We start from the raw sequence: 23,391 nt of genomic DNA, 5'->3' as shown, positions 1-23,391 counted from the left end.
GTCTTCAAATTTAATTCCTTCTGGAAGGTCTGGGGCAACAGTTTTTGGGTGAGGTTTCATAGACTATGCAAAGCAGGCAGGCTCTACATGGCTGAAAATTTGCTTTTTGGGGCTTTATTTAAAAATGATTGGATATGTAAAAATTGGAGTTTGGCACTGGAGGGCCTTTTGAGCTAATGGGTCTCATAGCCTGCAGTGAAGAAATAAACAACCCAGGGGCTGATGCACAGAGATGGTCTGGATCATTTATAAAACGCTCTAGCCCCGTTTCAGGTGCTCAGTAGCCACACATGGCTAGTGGTTGCTGTATTTCTGTCATTGCAGAAAGTTATATTGGACAGCACTGCTCAAGGTGTTTAAGTTTAAGGTGCTATTTCTAAAATGTGACCACAGAACTTTTCTTTCTTTTTTAATTGTTGACAGTATTTCAGATGTTCCTCATTTTCTACCTCTATGCTACTCTCTACCCAGGCCCTGCCCCACCTCAGGCCTTCACCACATAATTGTCTGTGTCCATGGGCTATGCACATCTGTATATAAGTTCTCTGGTTAATCTCTTCCAGTCTCCTCCACCCTCCTCCCCTCGGAGATCTGTCAGTTCCAAGCATCCATGCCTCTGGTCCTTTTTTTTTTAAATCCTTACCTAAGTGTATTTTTTCCATTGTTTTCAGAGAGAGTAGAAGGGAGGGCGAGAGGGAGGGAGAGAGAGAGAAACATCGATGTGAGAGAGATACCTCGATTGGTTGCTTCCCCCATGCACCCCCAACCGCGGCTGAGCCTGCTACTGAGGTACATGCCCTTGGCTGGAATCGAACCCAGGACCCTTCATTCCAAGGGCCATTGCTCTAACCACTGAACCAAACTGGCTAGGGCACTGGTCCTATTTTATTCATAAGTTTATTTTGTTCATTAGATTACACATGTACGTGAGATCATGTGATATTTGTCTTTCTCTGACTGGTTTATTTTGCTTAGCATAATAATCCCCAGGTCCATCCTTGCTGTTGGAAAGGGTAAGAGAGAGAGATTCTTCTTTTTTATAGCTGCATGGTATTCCATTGTGTAGATGTATCACAGCTTTTTTATCTACTCATCTACTGACAGGCACTTAGGCTGTTTCCAGATCTTGGATATTGTAAACAATGCTGCTATGTACATAGGGGTGCATATATTTTTTCTGATTGGTGTTTCGAGATTCTTAGTATATATTCCCAAAAGTGGAATTGCAGGGTCAGAAGTCAGTCCTATTTTTAAATTCTGTAGGAAATTCCATATTGTCTCCCACAGAGGCTGTAGTAGTCTGCATTCCCACCAACAGTGCACTACGATTCCCTTTTTTCCACATCTTTACGAGCACTTGTTGTTTGTTGATTTCTTGATGATTGCCCTAGGAGATGTATCAGTGAAAACACTGCTATGTGAGATGTCTCAGATTTTACTGCCTATGTTTTCTTCTAGGATTTTTTTTTTTATGGTTTTACCAATAATACATCTGATAAAGGGTTAATTTCCAAAATATATAAAGACCTTATACAACTCAACTCCAGGAAGGCAAGCAGTCCCATTAAAAAATCAGCAAAGGACCTGAATAGACACTTCTCCAAAGAGGACACACAGATGGCAAATAGACACCTGAAAAAAATGCTCAGCCTCACTAATCATCAGAGAAATGCAAATTAAAACTGCAGTGAAATATCATCTGATACCTGTGTGTGTGTATTGTGCAGCTTTGTGACGAAATGTTCTGTAAATATCAATTAAATCCATCTGATCGAGTGTGTCATTTAAGGTTGCTGTATTCCTTCTTTTTTCTCTGGACTGTCTCTCCAGTGATGTCAGTGTGGTGTTGAAGTCCCCTACTATGACTATATTGCTGTTTCACTCTCCCTTAAAGTCCTCTGTGAGTTTTTGTTATATATTTAGGTGCTCCTGTATGGGTGCATATATGTTTACCAGGGTTATATCATCATTTTGGATCGTTCCCTTTAGTATTATGTAGTGACCTTTTTTCCTCTCTCTTATGGCCTTTGTTTTGAAGTCTATTTTGTCAGATATAAGTATTGCTACTCCAGCTTTGTTTTTTTGTTTCCATGTGCATGGAAACAATTTTCCATCCCTTTATTTCCATCCTGGGTGAGTCCTCTATTCTGAGGTGGGTCTATGGTAGACAGCATATATATGGGTCATGTTTTCTTATTCATCCAGGCACTCTTTGTCTTTTGATTGGAGCATTTAATCCATTTACATTTAAGGTTATTATTGATAGGTGCTTATTTTTTATTATTTTAATTCTTTATGCCTATGTTCCTTTCTCTCTGTATTTCTTCTTTTTATAGCAATCCCTTTAACATTTCTTGCAATGCTGGTTTTGTGGTAGTAAGCTCCATTAGCCTTTTTTTTATTTTGGTCTGGGAAGCTTTTTATTTCACCTTCAATTTTGAATGATAGCCTTGCTGGATAGAGTAGTCTTGGTTTCAGATACTTGCTTTTCATTACTTGGAATAGTTCATGCCATTCCCTTGTGGCCTGTAGTGTTTCTGTTGACAAATCAGCTGACAGCTTTATGAGAGCTCCCTTGTGGGTAACTGACTGTCTCTCTTTCACTGCCTTTAAGACTTTGTCTTTGTCTTTAGTCTTTCCCATTTTAATTATGTGTTGTTTTGGTGTGGGTCTCTTTCGGTTCAACTTAATTGGAACTCTATGCTTCCTGAGCTTGTGTGACTTTTTCCTTTACCAGGTTAGGGAAGTTTTCTGTCATTATTTCTTCAAACTTGGTCTGTATCCCTTGCTCACTGTCTTCTCCCTCTGGAATCCCTGTGATGTGGATTTTGTTATGCTTCATGTTGTCCCAAAGTTCCCTTAAACTGTCCTTGTGCTTTTTAATTACTTTTTTTTGTTGCTCTAATTGAGTAATATTTTTCTACCATGTTTTCATATTTTCTGACTCAATCTTCTCTTTGCTCTAACCAACTGTTTATTCCTTCCAGTGTATTTATTTCAGATATGTCATTCATTTTTCGACTGACTGTTTTAGTGGTTTCTGTGCCTTTTTTTGGTTTTTGAAATTAAATCATTATTGCTAAGTTAGTTGACAAGTATTAGAAAAATTCACTATTACTATTAAAAGACAGAAAGCTTGGTACATACAATTTAGGAATTGCTGCTACTCACATAACTGTTTAAATTTTATTTGGAGGTTAAGAAGAAGAGGAGACTTGGACTTAAGATAATAATTAACACAATGTAATATTTTAAACTAGAATTTTTAAGCCACTCTAATTACTTACATGCCTCTTAGCTAATGTTATAATTGTATCATATTACTTAGGTTCAAGTTCTTCCTTCAAAGAGTCATCAGAATAACATGGATTGAAGACACTTTTGAACATTTGCCATCTCCTGCTGCTGTTTTTTAGTTTTAGTATCATTACTTATAGTATCTATCATAATTTGTTTTTGCAACATAGCCATTTCTTTTTTAAGTTCATTTTGTGCACCAGTAAGTAGAGTATCATGATTCTTCTGCAAGTCCTCCACACTCTTTATGAACTGCTCATATAACTGTTTAATGGTTTTCAGTCTCTGGCTCTGAACAGCTCTAGATTGTTGAAAAATCTTTTGTTGCTGTCAAAACAAATTAGCTAGTTTTTCTTCTTGCTCCTCAGCTTTCTACACAGCTTTCTCCCACTGCTGAGACAAAGTCAGAAACTGCTGAGAATATTCCTGATTAAGCTTCTGCCTTTGATCTTGTTGGGTTTTCCAAATATGATCAATTTTTTGGTTACTAGATTTGAAAGAAGGCTTGATATACATTGCTAGTCTTTTTTTCTTTGCAAGAAGAAAGTTGTCTATGTTAGCTCCAAATTTTTCTAGCATGTTTTGTATTTCACCCCCCATATCTTCAGTGACTCCTGCAGAAATCCTCTTCTCCCCAAGCTTATCAATTGGTGGAATCTTTGTGTTAGTAGCATCCTCCTCTGAACCACTCAGATCTTTTTTATCTTCTTTCTCAAAGTTATAGGCTCTTATAGCCTGATCTTCCATTGATATCTTCCCAGATTCCACCATATGTTTTCTTCCAGAAGGCACCATATTTAGTTGTTTTCTGACTGAGGCACACACTTTGCTGCAATGACGCTCCTCTCTCTATGTCCTTTTTTATGCTGTTAAGCATTCTTAAAACCATTACTTTATACTTTGTTTCTGATGAATTGCTGCGTCCATTTCATTTAGTTCTTTTTCTGGAGATTCCCCCGCGCAGATTTTAATGCCTACTACGTTTGCCCTTTGGATCTGCTGTTGGAAGTTGCTGGGTTTTGCTTCTGTGTTTCCTGAAGCTGGCACTTGGGCCCGTCCTAGGCCTCCAGGGAGGTTCTCTGGTACAAGCCATTGTCAGTTGCTGTGCCTGCCTGGCCTTTGGCATCCTGTTTGAAGCTTGGCAAGCGAAGTCCCAAGCAGTCTGGCAGGCAGGCCCTCCAGAGCCCAGGGGCTGGGTCTGCCTCCGGTCATAGCCCTTGAATGTCCCAGCTCTGATCTGCTCATTTTCCCCATGGAGCTGCACTCTGCAGAGGTGGTTTACTCAGCCCCAAGTTGGGCATAGTGCCCTTAACCTGTAGAAGGGGTGGCGGGTGCTTCCTCTCCTTCCCAGGGCTGAGCTGACTCAACTCACTGGGGAGTTCACATGGACCTGCTTCCCCACAATGCAGCTGTAGCGCCCACACATGCCTGCCTGTCTCCCGGATAGATGCTCACCCAAAAGACACAATCCTAATACCTCAGCTCTGTCTGGCTCCCTGTCACCCTCTTTCTGCCACACCAAGTAGTAGGGGATCAAAAAAAAAAAAAGAGACTGGCAGTCCAGTCTCTTCACACAGCTGGCCAGGGGCTGTGCGGGGTCTTGGCCCAGGCTCCAGCAGGGCCAAACATCCAAGACCTCTGCACTGTCATACTGAGTAGTCCTGCTCAGATTTCTAGCCCAGCACTGCTCCCCTTTGCCTTGGATCACAGGAGGGTGCAGACTTAGGAGCTCTGCATGTGGTGGGAGGAGTGTTGCCTGTGCATTTGAGGTGGGCAAGACCAATCCTCTTTCCTAAGGCACATAGACCAGCCCCGTCCAACTCTGCCCAAAGTTCTTCCAGAGAATAGAGAGCCTGTCTGAGTGACTGTTGGGTGTGCCAAGCAGACCCTTCTGCCGTCCCTGAGCTCTGTTGCTTGGCCGCTCCAGTAGTCCTCGATTGAGCAAACTTCCCAGGCTGGTGTAACAAAGAAATCACTCCTTGCCTGGGATGGCGCAGTGTGTGTTTCCCAGTTGGGCCTACTTCCCACTGATTCCCACTGCCTGATGCTACACAGGGCTCCCCCTCCCTTCTCTGTTGCTCTGGATTGGGGATTCATGTGTGGGGCTGAGACTCCACACTCCCAGGGGACCCGGGCTGTGCTGCTACAGTATCCTTTTTGCTTCTCAGCCATGTACCTGCATGAGTTGGCTCACCTTCTCCATATCTCCTTCTATCTTTTCTCCGAGTTCCCAGCTCTCAGTATTTTAGATCAGCTACACTTCATCTGTTTTTTTCAAGACGAGTGCTGTGCAGTTTAGTCACAAGTTTGGTCTGGTGTTGGCAGGAGGTGGACTGGGAGCAAATGGATGGAGCTTCCAGCTACTCTGCAGCCATCTTCCAGAACTTTTCAATGGAGGGTAGCTAATGATCAGCTGGTGGGGTATTGATAGACTTCTTTCACTGGGGAGGGAGTTAGATAAGGTTGGTGGTACCCAGGAATAACTGGGAAGAATAAAAATTAAAAAAAAGATTTCCCAGGCCCATGCTGGACCTGCGCAGTCAGAATCTTTCCCTTGTTTCAAGTTGCCCCAGTCATCTGGTATAGGTGATCCAGGGGCCAGCCAGTCTTGGGAGCACTGGAGTGGGTGGCCTCTAAATTCTTCAGCTTTTTATAATCTGATTGTAAGAGGGCATTAGCTAGATCTCCTGCAAGGGTGGGCTATGTGGTACACAGGTCATCATCCCCTACCTCTGGTTGCCTCTCTGGTTGTAAGCACTGTTGCTTTTAGTCCTAGCTTGACTTTTATTTTTATTTTTTTTGAGACAAGTGAGCCTTTTATCATTATGTGAAGGGGCAAACCAAATAGCTAAGTAGGGTGTCACAAGCTCTAAATCAGATTACTACAAAATTTAGATTAAAAAGATGTAAGCAACAGTATGGTAAAAGAGAGTTAACTATAGAAGTCTAAGACAAATAAGAGGGTTCTGTTTTATGTAGAATCATGTTAGGGAAGGAAAAGGTAAAGTAGTCAGTGTCACCAGTTTGTTAATGACAGCCCTGTGGTGACAGATTGCACAGTGCAGCTTCCCCGAAGGGACTGTTCCTCTGCCAGGGTGGGGAGGGTGATTACATCAGCCTCCTTTAAGGACAGTGACCCTACTAGGATGCCCATGCGGTCAGTCCTCACCACCGACAGCTGTATATTTTCACCATTTGTCTCTCTTTGGGGTTCTACTTTTAAAAGAACCACACAAAGTCTTTGCTGTCATTTTTACTTATAAATAGTTATTTCCATTGTGTTGAAAGACTTCAGGCTCAGTCGTGCTTTTTGCAGTGATCTGTGGGAAAGCTACTCATGCTTTCTCTGTCCACTTCTGTTTGGAAAGCGTAGAGATACACAGTTCCACCCAGTTACCCATGTAAAGCACATTGCATGGCATGTTCTTATTGTCACTGTTTTTATCACTGTTTTTGTCATGGTCCTTACTCCTTTCCTCCTGAGGACCTCTCAGGTTGCATTAGCCTGCTGTTGTGTGGGTTCATAGCTGATCTGTGCCAGGTATGCATTTTCACAAACTGTAATCTTGATAGGCATCAGTCAGTCGCCTTTAGACGAAGTTTGTGTGGCCCTGGGGTTTGGACACAGGGCTGGGAGGGAGGGGTTATCCTATTGTTTTTTTTCCCTTCCTGCCCGCCTGTCCTCTTCCAGGAGCCTGGGCTCTTTTGGCCTTTCCCTACTGGGTCTGTAGGACTGGACCACCTCCTTTCCCAGCTAGCAAGAGGGTAAAGACTGACAACTTGGCATTTTACCTGGCCAGGGGTGAATTCTGAACCCACAATATGAAGAGAAGGAAGTTTGGAACAGCATTTGTTTTTCCTTTTATTAGAAGGAAAAGAGACACATTAGGATTCTCATTTTCAAAGGGGAAATGTCAAAGGATAAGAAGAGCTAGTTAGCATTGTCCCCTATGCTGTCCTGCTCTGGAGGAGAAAGTAGCAAGAAGAAACCAGGCTGCACCTTCAACTCTGCTTGGAAACACTCTCAGCTTAACTGTCCTGGTTTATCATTTACAAGTTTTGCTTTTCATATCACTGCAGGAAACAATGCAACCAAGCTTTCTACCGCCGTGTAACAAGGATCTGCTTCCCTCTAGTTTCCAATAACTTATTCCTGACATCTCTTGGAGCCATCACCAGCAACACCTCCAATGTCCACCTTTCTGCTAACAGTCTGTTACGGACTATTTAGATATTCTCTAAGACAATGTATGTTTCTCTACCATGCTCCTTGCTCCCTTCCTTCTGAGCACTTGCTAGCTGAGTCTTTAAAGTTTTTTGTTTTTTTTTTTAAATATATCTTTATTGATTTCAGAGAGAGGAAAGGAGAGGGAGAGAGAGAGACAGAAACATCAATGATGAGAGAGTCATTGATCGAGCCCACAACCTGGGCATGTGCCCTGACCAGGAATCGAACCCTGATCGCCTGGATCCCAGGTCGACGCTTAACCGCTGAGCCACGCCCGGCTGGGCTAGCTGAGTCTTTAACATCCATGTTTCTACTAACAGTCTGTTCGAGAAAATCTAGACTGTTTTCTGTCCTGCTCCTCAGAATTCTATCCTCTACCCACAGCCCGATTCCAAGCTACTTGCACATTTTAGGTATTTGTTACAGCAGCATCTCACTTCCAGGCAATAAAATTAGTTTAATGAGAAAAATGTATTAGTTTTGTATGGCTCTGGTGACCAATGATCACATACTTAGTGACTTGTATGATTATCTTATAGTCCTGGAGGTCACAAGTCCCAGTCAGGTCGCCTTGCTGAAATCACGGTGTTGCAGGGCTGTGTTCCTTCACTGAGGCCCTAGGGGAGAACCTGTTTTCTGCCTGCTCAGATTGTTGGCAGAATTCACACACTTTTCAGTTGTGCAGTCCCAGATGTCTGCAGGGAGACGTGCTGTGAAAGCCTCTCCCTCACTCCTTTCTTTTATTACCTTTGCCTTTTATTTCCACCTACCCCTATAGAAACAGAATGGTTTATTTTATTTTCTGCTTTGTCATTTAATAAAGCCATGCCTGTTCAGAACTGGACAAGATGTTAGGTTCCCCACCCCACACCCTGTTACACAGCGGGGAGCCTGTGGCTCTGGGTGAAGAGGCTCAGTGTACAGTGGCAGCTAGGCTGGTTATTGGGAACTTAGGACTGGCATCCAGACCCAGGTTTCTGTGTGGAACAGGTTCATGCTGCAGAAGATTATCCTATTATCAGATTATCACAGTCAAGCAAAACACAGCCCTTAAACCATTTGTTTTGTTAGGTAAGTGTAAGTCTTGATTTTTTTTCTTTAACTCACTTTTAAAAAATATGTATATATATTATTGTTGATTTCAGAGAGAGGAAGGGAGAGGAAGAGAGATGATGGGAGAGTCACTGACCGGCTGCCTCCTGCATGCCCCCTGCTAGGGATCAAGCCCGCAACCCGGGCATGTGCCCTGACTGGGAATCGAACCACAGTCTCCTAGATCATAGGTTAACGCTCAGCTGCTGAGCCACACCAATCGGGCTCACTTTTTTTTTTTTTAAATAGAAAAAGATTCTCCATCTTAGGAGCTCATGATTTCATTCACTTTAAGTTAATCTTGATATCAAGTGCTTAGTAAATTTGAGTGCACTTAATGTAAGCAAATAATGACCTTGTAGAGTTTATTTAGTAGCAAGAGGCTAAATGTGTTCACTTTTTTACCAGATGGGTAATGATGGTTGTGAGGATCGTTTGAGGGGAATTTTATGCACCGTTGGTCATTTGTTCAAAAACTTAACGCAAGATTCCCAAGCCAGCTTTCATGTCTTCCCAGGGCTTTAGTGAGGACCTGGAATTGTAATTTTATAGATTCTTTGTAAAAAACTATCAGTGTCTGTCAGTCTCTTTGAGGTGGAAGAGCTGGGGTTTCCTTTTCAGTTCTTAAAAATGTGATCAGCAGAGGGCTGGAGAATCGGACTCTCAGGAAGCTGTTTTTCTTCCTCTGCTTCATAAATTTGTTTCTGCCTCTTTTGTTCATGGAACATGCGACTCTTCGGGACACAGCATACTGAATGCTGCTGCTTTGAATCCATGTACCAGGAAATAGTGGCTTTTGGGGAACAACTGCCTTCTCTGTCGGTCAGCCTGTCTCTCTTCCCTTACTGCAACTTGGTATTCCCATTACTTTTTGTGCTTATCAGTGTTTTGAGTTTTCCCTCTTTTAAAACTGCTAGAGAATTCAAGATATAGCCTATCATACTATCTGGAAAATAGCTGATAAGAGTGCCCCTCACAGTGGAAGATTAAAGAAAAAAGAACAAAAGCATGTTTGCCAATCCTAGCAAACAGTGCTAAAGTTTAATCTCGAGCCACAGAAGTCGATGTCCTCATGGTGGGGACTCTGGGTGAGAGGGCTGCTTCTGCCTCAAGGGCTTTAAAACCAGCTGAGCTTGTCCCTGTCTGAACCTCTGCTGATTGCCTTTGTATGTGTTTCATTTCGGCAGCTCCTTTAGTGGCAGAGTTTTCCGAGTGACCTTTTTGATGCTGGCTGTTTCCTTCACCGTTCCCCTGCTTGGAGCCATGCTGCTGCTGGATTCTCCCATCGATCCTCAACCTCTCAGGTGAGCTGCCCCAGCAATTTTTGGGAGGGGTGGCTCAGCAAAATATAATAGGCTGGGATGGTTTCTAGAGTAATTAAACCAATCTGATCTAAAAGGTAAGTTATGAGAAAGAGAAATTTGTGATTTTTTGGGCCCGTGTTTTGTTGAATTAGATGTTCCACAGAATATATGCATGGTATTGCCCATGTTATTGTTTCAAAAATAAAACTGTGCAAACCAAAAACAAAAATCAGAACAATCCCAAATGAGAGAAGCTTAAGTATTAGACATAGTTAACCTGAATTCATATGCAGGGGCAAAAGCACACACAAACAAAGGTTAAATTTAAGTTACCTTGTTTAAATTTTATAAATAACTGATTTTTAAAAACCCTTTTACTTAGTCACCTCTTTTTCCTAAGTTACTTTTCATCTTTGGGGATCTGTGAGTAACACAGTCCATTATAACTTGAAAAAATAGTATACATCTAGGGAGTCCCATAAAGTGTATTCACATTTTTAATTTTAGTAATACTGAGCCAGGCACTTATTGATGTGATTTATGACACTGATATCAAGGTGGTGTAAAGAGGGTTGTGCGGTCTGGTTTAACAGGTATCTGTTTTCCCTTGCAACTGCTCAGAGGGTTGAGCTGTGTGAAGTTTATTTTAATTGAGAAAGGTCCACGTCTTATTATAGAGTAAATATAATATATATAACTGTATAATGTGTTGGTGTTTTGTAAATAAAACTTAAAGTTTTATATTTGATTTAGTTCACTAAAAATGTATTCAGCACTAGTATGCTCAAGGCAGGTATCAGTTAGATACAAAGAGGACACAGTTCTGACGTTAGATTGACATACATATAGAAGAGTCAACTTTTTGTTGTTGGATTTAGAATTAGTAAAGCTATACGGTGTTAAAACACAGTTAGCTTGCATAAGATTGAGAATGGGTGGAGGCCTGGGCACGGTAGACTCATAAGCATGCTTGCTCTGTAATTCCTGGTATACCACTAGTTCCTTGCTCATGTCTTTACTCCCAGGGACATCTATGTTCTCTCTGAGGTGCTTCTAGGACACTCTAGGGGGGGGCTCTTTCTTGCTATCCCCTCTCAACATGTGGAAGGATTTCGCTCAGCTCACCCCAAATAGAAACTGACCTGGACTTTATTCAGTTGGCAAGGTGATAAAATGAACTGTGTCCACAGCTAGGGATCAAAGTCTAGGCTGCGGAGCTAGCCTTGGGAAAGGGGGAAAGCAGAGAGAGCAGGTAAAGATGGTGTTTCTGATGGAGTGGGAAGGATGGAGCTTAAGTGACTGAAATCCTTTGAGCTCAATAAAGAGGAATTTATGTGTGGAAAGGGTGGTGGGTAAATTCAGAGGAGAGGTGGGTATGTGCTCATGACCAGAAACTGAAAGGAAACATGGCCCAATAAGGATTTGAAGTTGTGCAAGTGAGTTCTGCCTGGGGAGTAGATGAGCCTGGTGGGCAAGGGAGGAGAAACCTAGTGAGATCAGCGTGGCTGACAGGATCTCTCCCACAGGCTCAGATTTAGGGAACGACTTGCTCAAAAATTGGAAGCATGGGCCCCAAAATGCAGAACAAAAGAAGGAGAGTGGCAGAGAGTGTAAGAACAGAAATAAACAGGTTGGGGGAAAATGCTAATGACAGCAGCAAAAAAACCTTCTTTAAAGCTCTCTTCAGAACTAAAAGAGCAAAGAAGGGGGAGACCTACTGTCTGCAACAGGTGACAGAAGAGCAGAGCTACTGGCTTATGCTCTGCCTCAGTCATCTCCCAGACAAGGGGGACGCCATAGTCATTGGGATCAGGCCAACTGGTAGGGCAGGAGGTCAGCAATGGCAGTGCCTTTGGGAATCTACTTTTATTATGGGACAAAGTGTGTGTGTGTGGGGGGGTCCTCTTCCCCACTGGGTTCTACTGGGGGTGGAGTCCTTATGATATCTCAAGAAAAAGAAAAGAATGTTCTGAGACTCGCACGGGAAAACAAGTGATTTTTATTTGCGTAGAGTTAAATTCCTGGGTTTCTAAAGTCCCATTTCCCTTCGTCCAGTCATAGAAGAAGGGTAGCTGGGGTTTCAGTAAAGTGAGAAGCAAAGCCAGTGTCCAGAGTATCCTTTTCATGTTGGAGCTGGGTCCAGTACAGCATCAAGCTAGTCTCAGTCCATCATCCATTGTGTGTGGGGGTCTGCATGGCCATGGGCCACACAGGAGAATGCAGGAGAGTGCCCATGCAGTGAGAGCCCCAAGCGTCCTGAAAGCACAAGAGAGTGAATTCCTTTGTTCAGGGGATTAAATATCCCAAATCTTCGAGCCCTTGCAGTGGCAATGCCCATTCTGGCCAACTGTCTCTGTCCCCAGGTGTAACTGACAGCAAGCACCTTCCATATGTCACCCAACTGTACTGGGCATACGTCTCTCTTCCCTTTGTCCAGTCCCCTGGGGAGTGTAAAGCTGCAGCTTCCTGGTGAAGCTGTCCAAATGTTATGCCTGTAGTGGCTGGCCTCCCCCTTTCTCCTTTCCTGTTATTAATAACTAGGCTAATTATAATGGTAGACTTTCAGGGTCTAAATAGCCTCTGTGTGAGCTTAGACCATACTTAGAAATCTCTGGGAAATCAGAGAACAGACAGACCAGTGACAAGGAATGGCAGGTGATTATGCAGCTGGTTTTGGTTCTAGGGAGTCGCCACCTGGAAGGCCGCAGAGCTTTGGCAAACACCTGCCTTGTAAAGCTACTTTCTTTTCCTTCTTGGAAGATTGGAGGACTATGGTCAACAACACATGTGATAGGATCCTGATTTCTGGAAAATGTTGACCAGTGTCTTTCAGCATACATTTGACACATGGAGTTAGCAGGAGTCAGCGGGAATTAATATGAGGTAACAGGAGTTAATGAATTAACAGGAGGTCAGTGGCCTTAACCAGAGCCCACGTGCCTAGCTGGCTGTGAGGGCTGATTTGGGCTCCCTGGGGCCACCCTTCCTTGGTGCTTTGAGTGGGGTCCCTTTCTTGCCTGTCCTTTGCATTTTCTCAGATAAGTTTTCTTCTTGTCTCCTTATTGAGATAAACTCAGGCCCATTGTGGGCAGGGACAGTGTGCAATATACTGATTAGTTTGATCTGCAAATATTTCCTGAGGACTTCCTGTGTGTAGGGAATTAGGCAAAGTCCAAGCACTGGGTGAGAGGGGCTGATGTCAGGTGTACCCTCTTCTATTCTTGGGCTTTATGTGTTTATCTATGTTGTTCAATCTTCACATATACCTTTGGGAAATAGGACCTTTCTAAGGTCAGAACTTGAAAGCAGATGTGCCCGATTCCATAGCCCAGGGTTTTTTCACCAAACAATCTTGCTCTTTCAAAGGAAGAGCAGGTTGCAATCCTGCTCTTCCTTTGGAAATGAAACTCCTAGTTGAATCAAGAATGTTTTTTAAGCAGGTTGAAAGTCATATTGGGGAGCGGGTGGGCCATTTTAATTTGGGGGAAGTTGTGTTGTGTCCTGCATAGGTGCCCACTCAGAGGGGGTGGCAGAGGTGAAGTGCTTTGCCAACAAGGTAGAGCGCTTTTCCATCATTCCACATCCTCAACTACCACCTCCCCCTTGGTTCTCCCACACTGCTTGGCTGGCTAGGAAGCTGCCTTGTTGGAGGGCAGGGTGGGGAGGGAATTGGGAGATAACCGCCCCCTTCCCGCTCTTCCACCCTCTCACTCCTACAGTGTTCATTGGAAGCGTCCTGTATGCTGGGTGCTTGGGATACAGCAGTGAAAAACACAGAACAAATCTCTGGTCTCATGTATTCTAGTGGGGACAGGCAGACAATAAACAACAGAAGTGAGAAGCCAAAAAAGGCTTGAACCAAATAGAGTGCAGGGGGACTGTACTTTTGGAGAGGTGTTGAATATTAAATCGGGTGGTCAGAGCAGGCTTCACTGAGAAGGTGGGGGGTGGAAGGAACAGCTAGTGCGAAGGACTTAAGATGGAAGATGCCTGGTGCAGTCAAGAACCAGCAGGGAGTGGCTGGTGTGGAAGGTCAGAGTGGACTACTGGGAGAGGAGGAGAGAGAGCTCACAGACCAGATGGTGCAGAGCTAAGAGCCACAGCTAGGACTTAGGCTCTGGGTGAGAAGGGGCCATTACAGGGTTTTGAGCAGATAACTGCTGTTTTCGGATTATTGTGCTCACATGGGCTGCTAGGTTGAGAATAGACTTTAGGGGGCAGGGAGGAAGCAGGGGACAGAAGATGGTGGCCTGGACCAGGGTGGTAGTGGACATGGGGTGAAGGTGTTCAACAATGTCAGTCTTTTGGAGGTGGCATCAGCACGATTTGCTGGTGGATTGGGAGAAAGAGCATATTTGCATGCAGATGGGAAGGACCCAAGAAGAGGGCAGCGCAGTTGGAGTGAAGGGGGGAGGGAGGTGGGGCCCGGTGGAGGCTGTTGTCCGAGAGAAGTCAGGTGGGTCCAGAGGGGGTGCTTATGTTGGACGACGGGGTTGCAGTGCCAGTTCCCAGACTGCTTCCTCTCACTTCTGCCTTCTCCATGAAGCAAGGCCATAAGCTGTGAAATGTGACATGGCTGCCCTCCATCTCCATTGGACTTTAATGGGAGCACAATCACTGGGAGTATAAATGCCAGGGTGTGTGAATCAGAGGGTGTGAGAAGGTCTAAACCTGCTGTGAGGCATTGGATCAGTGATGAGAAGTTCAGGTGAGTAGAGGCCCTGGGGTGCTCTTAGATGGCAGGTGATTGCAAAAGTTCTTACATTAGCTGTATTTATATTTTCATTTTGATTTAATACTATGACCTTTTCTAATACCCTAGGACAGTTTTTTTCCTAACCTTTGTATTTCTGGCAAATAAGGATATTTTATTATTGGAATGAACCGTCTTTATCAAATGGAATTATGCATGTCGTAGGGCCTCAGTAAGCACTTTCTTCATGTATTTTCTATAGACAAATCCCTATAATTGTATTATATTACAGCTTCAAAGAACCCCCTCTCTTGCTTGGTGTTCTGCAACCAAATACGAAGTTACAACAGGCGGAAAGGCTATTTGAAAATCAACTTATTGGGCCAGAGTCCATAGCAAATATTGGGGGTAAGTAAACCCCTGGAACTGCAGAGTCTGACTGGGTTGCCTTCGAGGCTGTCTGTTACTTGAAGGGGGGATTCTGTAGGAGCAGCCCCCATGGCACCCTGCCCCTGGTTGGGGGAGCTTTCGACATCTGTAGCTGTGGATGTGGGATGTGCATGTGCTTGTTGAGCAGACACTCTGCGGGAGCATTTCGGTTCCGAGCTGTGGGCCATTTTAGTACTGGGTGATTTTGAGTTCATGTCTATGGAGTACTTTATTCTGCTCAAAGTATTGGGCCCATTAAAATGGAAGGAAAATGAAAAATGCAGACATTGATATTTAGTTCATTTGTCAAAGGTAGGTATTTCTTAACAGGACATTGTTTCTTAGCTCAATTTGTCTTTGTATAGATTTCATTTTTGGAAAGAATATGAATGATTCTCAATATTCCCACTTTTTTTTCTTTAAACTTGCCCAAACATAAGAACTAAACTTGGGTCTAGTTCTAATACTTGAGTCTCTAGCAACCTGAAACAAGGCATTTTCTATTAGCTTTGGAATCAAAAGATAAAGTTGCTGTATTTAAAATATTGTGAGGATTTCAGAGCAGCTTAAATAAGCACCCTGCTCCCCATTCCAAAGTACAATATGTTTTCTGTGTAGTTGTGGACATTGTGTTGGGGTTGCTCCTCTGTTTTGTTTTGAAGGCAGGTCAGAGCTGCTCCTCCCATGATATTGACGCTTATTTTTCCCAGCCTTGCTGTTTGCTGTTGGAGCCAGACTGGTGCATTTCTGCTCTTGTTTGTTTGGTAAAGTCAAAATTGTTTCAAGAGGGATAGGCACTTCATGCTGGAACTTCATATTTCCTTTAAAAAGACATTGGCATTTATTATTAATACATTTTAAGAGTTTTGTGGGATCTTTTAGTGAAAAATCAAATATTGGAAATCAAAACTGGAACTTGGAGGAGTTAAAATGATTTTTTTTAAAACTTTCTAAGAGAATGCTTTTCTTGTTCTTTCCTTTTCCACTTGGGCTAACATCTCATTGTACTCTCACTAGATAAAGGAGCTGGCTATCTTGTTGGTGACATTTCTGGTTAGGTACAGAGGGGACCTATCTAGTTAGTTTCCTGCAGGCGTGAACCCCAGGGAGGCCCCCAGGGACCCGTTGCTGCTGCCTCATTTGGAAGTTGTCCTGAGAGATGGCTGGCATGTTGCTGACATTGGAAGGAGGCACCAGCCCCAGGAGGTACTCAAGTAATCAATCACCAATTAATGTGTTTTAATTTTTTAAAAAATAGACTTTATTTTTTAGAGCAATTTTAGGTTCACAGCAAAACTGAGGGGCAAGTACAGAAATTTCCCATGTACCCCCTCTCCCCACAAATGCGCAGTTTCCCCCATAATCAACATTTCATACCAGAGGGCATATTTGTTACAGTTGACACATTATCATCACTCAGAGTCCACGGTTTACATTGGAGTTCACTCTTGGTGTTGTATATTCTGTGGGTTTGGACAAATGTATATGACATGTATCCATTATTTTAGTATCATACAGAGTAGTTTCACTGTCTGAAAAATCCTCTGTGCTCTGCCTATGTATCCCTCCCTCCCCTCAAATTGCCCTAGCAACCATGCATCTTTTTACTGCTTCCATAGTTTTTGTTTCCCAGAATTTTATATAGTTGGAACCATATAGTATGCAGCTTTTTCAGATTGGCTTCTTTCACTTAGACATATGCATTTAAGGTTCCTCTCTGTCTTTTCATGCCTTCATAGCCCTTTCCTTTTTATTTCTGAATAAAATTCCATTTTCTTGACATACAGTCAAACCTCAGTTCTCGAATGTCTCTCATATCAAACAGTTTGCTTCTCAGCCTGACAACCCTTTCATGCTGATACCTGTATGATGTCTCTCAGGCGACAAAGGAGAGAATGCGAGAGTATTAGTTTACCGCTATTAACATCTCAGAATATCGTGCTGTGAATATTTTCGTGTTTTTTTGCTTCTGTTGCTACTTATTATTATTATTAAATTTTCATTTTTACTGTACATTTCATTTCCTTTTTTTAATATTTTCATTTATATTTCATATGCTTTTTGTTTTTAAAGTATTTATTTATAGATTAAATAGTACATTAGATATGTATGTATATAAGAAAGCTTAAAGCAGGAAATCATGCCCTGGCCAGTTTTGCTCAGTGGTTAAAGCATTAGCCGGTGGACTGGAGGGTCCCATGTTTGATTCCAGCCAAGGGCACATACCTTGGTTGCAGATTTGATCCCCTGCCCAGTCGGCGTGTGCGGGAGGCAACCAACCAATCAGTGTCTCTCACATCAGTGTTTTTCTCTCTCTCTTCCACTCTCTCTGAAAAGCAATGGAAAAAATACCCTTGAGTGAGGATTAAAAAAAATAATAATAATAAAAAACGGAATCCTTTGGGATGGATTAATTTAATTTACATTATTTCTAATGGGGAAAAAATGCTTTGGTTTTTGAACAGCCTCTCGGAACGAATTAAGTTCAAGAACTGAGGTTCCACTGATTACAGTTTATTAGTTCTCTGATTGAAGGACATCTTGGTTGCTTCCAAGTTTTGGCAATTATTAATAAAGCTGTTATAAATATCTGCATGTAGATGTTGTGTGGACATTTTTTCAAGTCATTTGGGTAAATACCAAGGAGCACAATTGCTGGATCTTATGGTAGGAGTATATTTTGTTTTGTAAGAAACCACCAAACTGTCTTCCAAAGTGGCTGTACCATTTTGTATACCCACCAGAAATAAATGAGAGTTTCTCTTGCTTTATATCCTGACAAGCATTTGATGTTGCCAGTGCTGTGGATTTTGGCCATTCTAATAGGTGTGTTGTGGCATATCATGATTTTAATTTGTAGTTCCCTAACGACATACGATGTTGAGTATCTTTTCATGTTTATTTGCCATCTGGATTTTTTCTTTGGTGAGGTATCTGTTAAGTCTTCTCGACTTTTTAAAAATTGCATTATTTTCTTATTGTTGAGTTTTAAGAGTACTTTGCATATTATGGATAACAGTCCTTTATCAGATGTGTTTCTTCAGATATTTTCTCCCAGTCTATAGCTTCTCTTCTCATTCTCTTGACAGTTTCTTTATAGAGTGGAAACATTTAATTTTAATAAAGTCCAGCTTATCAATTCTTTCTTTCATGGATTGTGTCTTTTCAATTTTAAAACATTATCTAAAACATTATCCCCACACTCAAGGTCAACTAGTTAACTCCTATGTTATCTTCTAGGAGATACATAGTTTTACATGGTACATTTAAGTCGATTTTGAGTTAATTTTTGTGAAGCGTTGTTAGGTCTATAGGTCTATGTCTAGGGTTTTTTTGTGTGTTTTTTTTTTGCTTATGGATGTCATTTTTTTAGCACCATTTGTAGAAAAGACTGTCTTTGCTCCACATTTATGTGGTTCTGTTTCTGTACTCTATTCTGTTCTACTGATCTATTTTTTTATTTTTCCTTTATGACACTGCCTTGATTAGAGTAGCTTTATAGTAAGTCTTGAAGTCAAGTTGTGACAGTCCTCTGATGTTCTTCATTATTGTGTTGGCTATTCTGGATCTTTTGCTTTTCCATATTTAAACTTTATAATCAGTTTGTGGATATCTATAAAATAAATTGCTGGGATTTTTATTGGAATTACTTTGAATATATAAATCAAGTTAGGAAAAACTGACATCTTGGCAAGATTGAATCTTCATATCCATAAACATGGGATATCTCCATTTATGCAGTTCTCTGATCTTTCAGTAATTTTATAGTTTTTCTCATATAGATTTTGTACATATTTTATTACATTTAGACCTCAATATTTCATTCTTTTGGGTGCCAATATGAATGGTATTCTGTTTTTAATTTCAACTTTTACTTGTTCATTGCTGGTATATAGCAAAGTGACTGACTTGTATATTATCCTTGTATCCTGCAACCTTGCTATAATTGCTTACTAGTTCTAGGAGGTTTTGTTGTTGTTTCTTTTGGATTTTCTACATAGAGAATTATGTAATCTGTGAACAAAGACAATTTTATTTTTTCCTTCCCAATTAGTATAGATTTTCTTTTCTTGTCTTATTGCATGAGCTAAGACTTCTAGTATAGTGTTGTAAATGAATAGTGAGGGAGTGTCCTTGCTTTGCTCCTTATCTCAGTGGGAAAGCTTCTAGTTTGACACCATTAAGTATGATGTTAGCTGTAGTGTTTCATGGTTGGTTTGTTTGTTTGTTTTTTAAATAGATGTTCTTTATCAAGTTGAGGAAGTTCCCCCTCTATTTCTAATTTGCTGAAAGTTATCATGCAACTGTTGGATTTTGTCACATGCTTTTTCTGCATCTACTGATATGATCATGTGATTTTTCTTTAGCCTATTGATATTACGGATTACTTAATTGAAATTTTTCAAACGCTGAACTAACCTTGCACAACCTGGATAAATTCCAGTTGCTTGGGTATATAGTTCTTTTTATACATTGTTGGATTAGATTTGCTAATATTCTGTTGAGGATTTTTGCATCTTTGTGCATGAGAGATATTGGTCCATAGTTTCCTTATAATGACTTTGGTTTGGATATTAGGGCAATGCTGGCTTCATAGAATAAACTAGGAAGTTCCCTTTGTTTCTGTCTTCTGGAAGAGATTGTAGAGAATTGATATCATTTCTTCCTTAAATGTTTGGTAGTAGTATTCACTGGTGAACCTATCTTAGCCTGATGTCTTCTGTTTTGGAAGGTTATTAATTATTGATTTGTTTCTCCAATAGATATACACTTAATAAGATTGTCAAAACTCATATAAGAAGAAATAAGACAGACTGTGTCTTTTAAGGAATTGGTTCATTTTATCTAGATGGTCAAATTTGGGGCATAGAGTTGTTCATAATATTCTTTTATTATCTTTTTAATGTCCATGGGGTCTGTAGCAACGTTCCCGCTTTCATTTCTGAGGTTGGTAATTTGCATTTGTTCTTTTTTTTTTCTTAGTTTGGCTAGAAGATTATCAATATTATTGGTTTTTTCGAAGAAGTAGTTTTTAGTTTTGTTGATTTTCTCTATTGATTTCCTGTTTTCAATTTCATTAATATCTGCTCTGATTTTTATTATTTCTTCTGCTTATGTTGTATTTAACTTTCTCTTCTTTTTCTGGTTCCCTAAGATGAAGCTCAGATGGTTGATTTTAGATTTCTCTTCTAATATATGCATTTGGTACTGAAAATTTCTTTCAAAGCACCGCATTCCACAAATTTTGATAAATTGTTTTTTATTTTATTTAGTTCAAAATTTTAAAAACTTCTCAAGATTCCTTCTTTGGCCCATGTGTTATGTAGAAGTGTGTGTTATTTAATCTCTGAGTATTTAGGGATTTTTCCAGATTTCTTTCTGTTGTTCTGGTTTAATTCCATTGTGATCTGAGAGCAGGAATTACGTAATTTCTAGCCTTTTAAATTTGTTAAGGTGTGTTTTATTGCCCAGAATGTGTTCTAATTTGGTGAATGTTTCATGTGAACTTGAGAGGAATGCATATTCTGGTATGTTTGGATTACCTAGTTGATAGATATCAATTATATCCAGTTGATCAATGGTGCTGTTTAGTTCAACTATATCTTTACTGATTTTGTCTGCAGGACCTCTCCATTTCTGATAGAGGGATGCTGAAGCCTCCAACTCTAATAGTGGATTATCTATTTCTCCTTGCAACCCTATCAGTTTTACTTTACCTCATGTATTTTGACAATTAGGCACATACACATTAAAGGTGTCTTTGTGGAGAATTGAGCCTTTATCATTATGTAATGTCATGTGTTTTTTCCCCCTTGACAACTTTCCTTGCTCTGAAGTTGGCTGTCTGAAATTAATGTAGCGATTCTAGCTTTCTTTTGTTCAGTTTTAGCATGACATATCTTTCTCCAGGCCTCTATTTATATGTGTCTTTATGTTTAAAGTGAGTTTCTTATGGACAACATATAGTTGGGTCTTACTGTTTATTTTATCTACTCTGACTTTTAAAAATCTCTTTTAATTGGCATATTGAGACCATTGATGTTTAGAGTAAGAATTGGTGCAGTTAGATTAGTAGCTACCTTATTTGTTACTGTTTTCTATTCATTGCCCTTGTTCTTTGTTTCTAATTTTGTCTTCTCTCTACCTTTTGTAGTTTTTATAATTCTATTTTCTGTTCTTTCTTAGCATATCAGTTACTTTTATAAAGTTGTTTTCAGTGGTTGCCCTAGAATTTATAATATATATTTAAAAAATATTTAATGTTTCATGAATTTGCATGTCATCCTTGTGTGCAGCCGTGCTAATCTTTGTATTTTTCCAATTTTAGTATATGTGTTGCTGAAATGAGCACCTAATGTGCTTTTATTTTATCCTGAGGGACTTCCTACCAGTTTTTGCCTTTTAGTTGGATACGCTCAGCCTCAACAGCAGATGCTGATGGGAGGCAGACATGAACACGTGTACCTGAGTGCCAGCCCCAGGGCCCATACGCTTCTGAGAGTAGAAAATACTCATGGTTTTATCACTGCCTGGTGTCTGCTGCACCCATGCTTCAGTGTTAGGTTCAAGCCCACAGGCAGATGCCCCAGAACTCCACAGTTTTACTGCTGCACGTTTTAAGAACTTTTTGTTCCCAGACATCGCTTCTCCTTCATCTTCAGAACTGCCATTTCTTCTCCAGAGATGAAAACACCAACCAGCCATGTATGTTGTAGAAGAAGGTAACATGATCACAATTCTCAGGCTAAGCCAGTAATACTCTTATTCTTTTATATTTTTTTTAACAGATGTGATGTTTACTGGTACAGCAGATGGCCGGATCATAAAACTTGAAAATGGAGAAGTAGAGACCATCGCCCGGTTTGGGCCGGGCCTGTGTGGTAAGTTAGTGACAGCCCTGCCCACGCATGTCTCTTCCAGTCATTCAGAAAGGTGCCAGATGCCTTGTGTAAGTCAGGTGCACCCTTGGAGAAAAAGAGCCCTGATCATCTGGCAGAGAGCCTGATTAGGGTATTATCACATGCTGTTCATTTCCCGGTGGTCCTTGGACCTCATGGTGCCTGGTTGTCGCCCTTCATCGCAGTTTCCCAGCTAGGCAGTGGCCATGGCACTTGCTGGTTACTTCTTAGCCCTGCCTCTTGCCTTTCTGCAGAGGCCCATGCTCACTTTTGAGGTAACTTGAAGATTAATAGGTGTTGTCTGAGTGCTACTGTGGCAAAGCAGTTGGCTTCGTCATTACTTGGTTGCTTAAATGTGATTCCTGCATTAGCTTCTTAGGAATTTCAGCAGCATCATCCAAAGTGAAAATATCCCAAGGTCACTCCAATTTTAGAAAACTAGAGTAGAAGAATCTTACTGTTTAAACACTAATAGTCCTGACTTCTTATCATTTTTTAATAGCTGAAATGTCTTTTTAAAAATGATGCATTGTCATTGTGAAATGTGAACAACACAAAGGTACAAAGAAGAAAGTAAAAATCACCCCAGAGTCTTCTCGGCTGTAACTGTTGTTAACATTTTAATGAATAACTTTTCAGATATCTTTCTGTTCATGGATACTCACAGCCAGCCATGGTTATATGGGATGGAATCATACTCTACTTTTGGTTCTTCTTGCCTTTTTCCACTCTATATTTTGGCTGTAAGTGCCCTCTAGTAAGCACCCTGCAGCAAGCACCCCTCCTTCTGCTGTAACCAGCTCTGCAGAGAGCACTGTGCAGCAGCACCTTGTAGTAAGCATCATGTTGTAAGCACTCCTGCAGTGGACATTCTGCTGTAAGCGCTCTATAGTAAGCACCCCACAGTGGGCACCCTTCAGTAAGTACCCACAGTCAGCACCCCACAGTGGGTACCCTGGAGTAAGGATTCCTGCAATAAGCACCCTGCAGTGAACACCCTGCAGTAAATAGGCATTGCCACAGGTTTTTGTTCTTTTTTTTTTTTCTAATCCTCACCTGAGGATATGTTTTACTGATTTTAGAGAGAGGGGAAAGGAGAGAGAGAGAGAAGGAAACATCCACGTGAAAGAGAACATCGATCAGCTGCCTCCCGCATGCACCCTGACCAGGGATCGAACCTTTTGGTGCAAGGGACGACCCTCAACCAAGTGAGCCACACCAGCCAGGTCCCCACAGGTTTTTAAAGAGTGTAGGTAGTAGAGCAAGAAAATTAATCTAAGAAATAAAATAGAACTCTCCCTTTATGCCTGTAGAAAGAAAACCATCTTGCTACTAGATGGGCAAGAGTATTCAGATCAGGCTGTTGGGATTCACCTCCCAACTCCTGAGGTTCTGTGATTCTGGAATTGAGGCCTGGTCCTGATGACATCCCAGAGTTAATTGTCCAAG

At 41.3% G+C, this 23,391-nt stretch overlaps 2 protein-coding genes and 1 non-coding gene across 3 annotated transcripts in view; 1 reads left to right on the top strand and 2 right to left on the bottom strand.

The window, feature by feature from the left end:
• APMAP (adipocyte plasma membrane associated protein) overlaps nucleotides 1-23,391 on the top strand; it is a 37,414-nt gene that overhangs the window by 5,482 nt on the left and 8,541 nt on the right. Inside the window, exons 2-4 of the mRNA XM_016223541.2 lie at nucleotides 9,805-9,921; nucleotides 14,907-15,022; nucleotides 21,832-21,924. Of these exons, the coding sequence (XP_016079027.2) occupies nucleotides 9,805-9,921; nucleotides 14,907-15,022; nucleotides 21,832-21,924 (326 nt within the window). The remainder of the gene's footprint in view (nucleotides 1-9,804; nucleotides 9,922-14,906; nucleotides 15,023-21,831; nucleotides 21,925-23,391) is intronic.
• LOC107545448 (synaptonemal complex protein 3) lies at nucleotides 3,355-4,092 on the bottom strand. Its single transcript, XM_016223543.2, is given in 1 exon segment — nucleotides 3,355-4,092. A coding segment is annotated over 1 exon segment (738 nt).
• LOC148092799 (U6 spliceosomal RNA) lies at nucleotides 21,293-21,395 on the bottom strand. Its single transcript, XR_015714874.1, has one exon. It is a non-coding gene; the product is annotated as a U6 spliceosomal RNA (small nuclear RNA).

Source organism: Miniopterus natalensis, chromosome 7 (genome assembly GCF_054644295.1).
Source record: "Miniopterus natalensis isolate mMinNat1 chromosome 7, mMinNat1.hap1, whole genome shotgun sequence".
Taxonomy (NCBI): domain Eukaryota; kingdom Metazoa; phylum Chordata; class Mammalia; order Chiroptera; family Miniopteridae; genus Miniopterus; species Miniopterus natalensis.
This window is presented reverse-complemented; position numbering and strand designations above follow the sequence as displayed.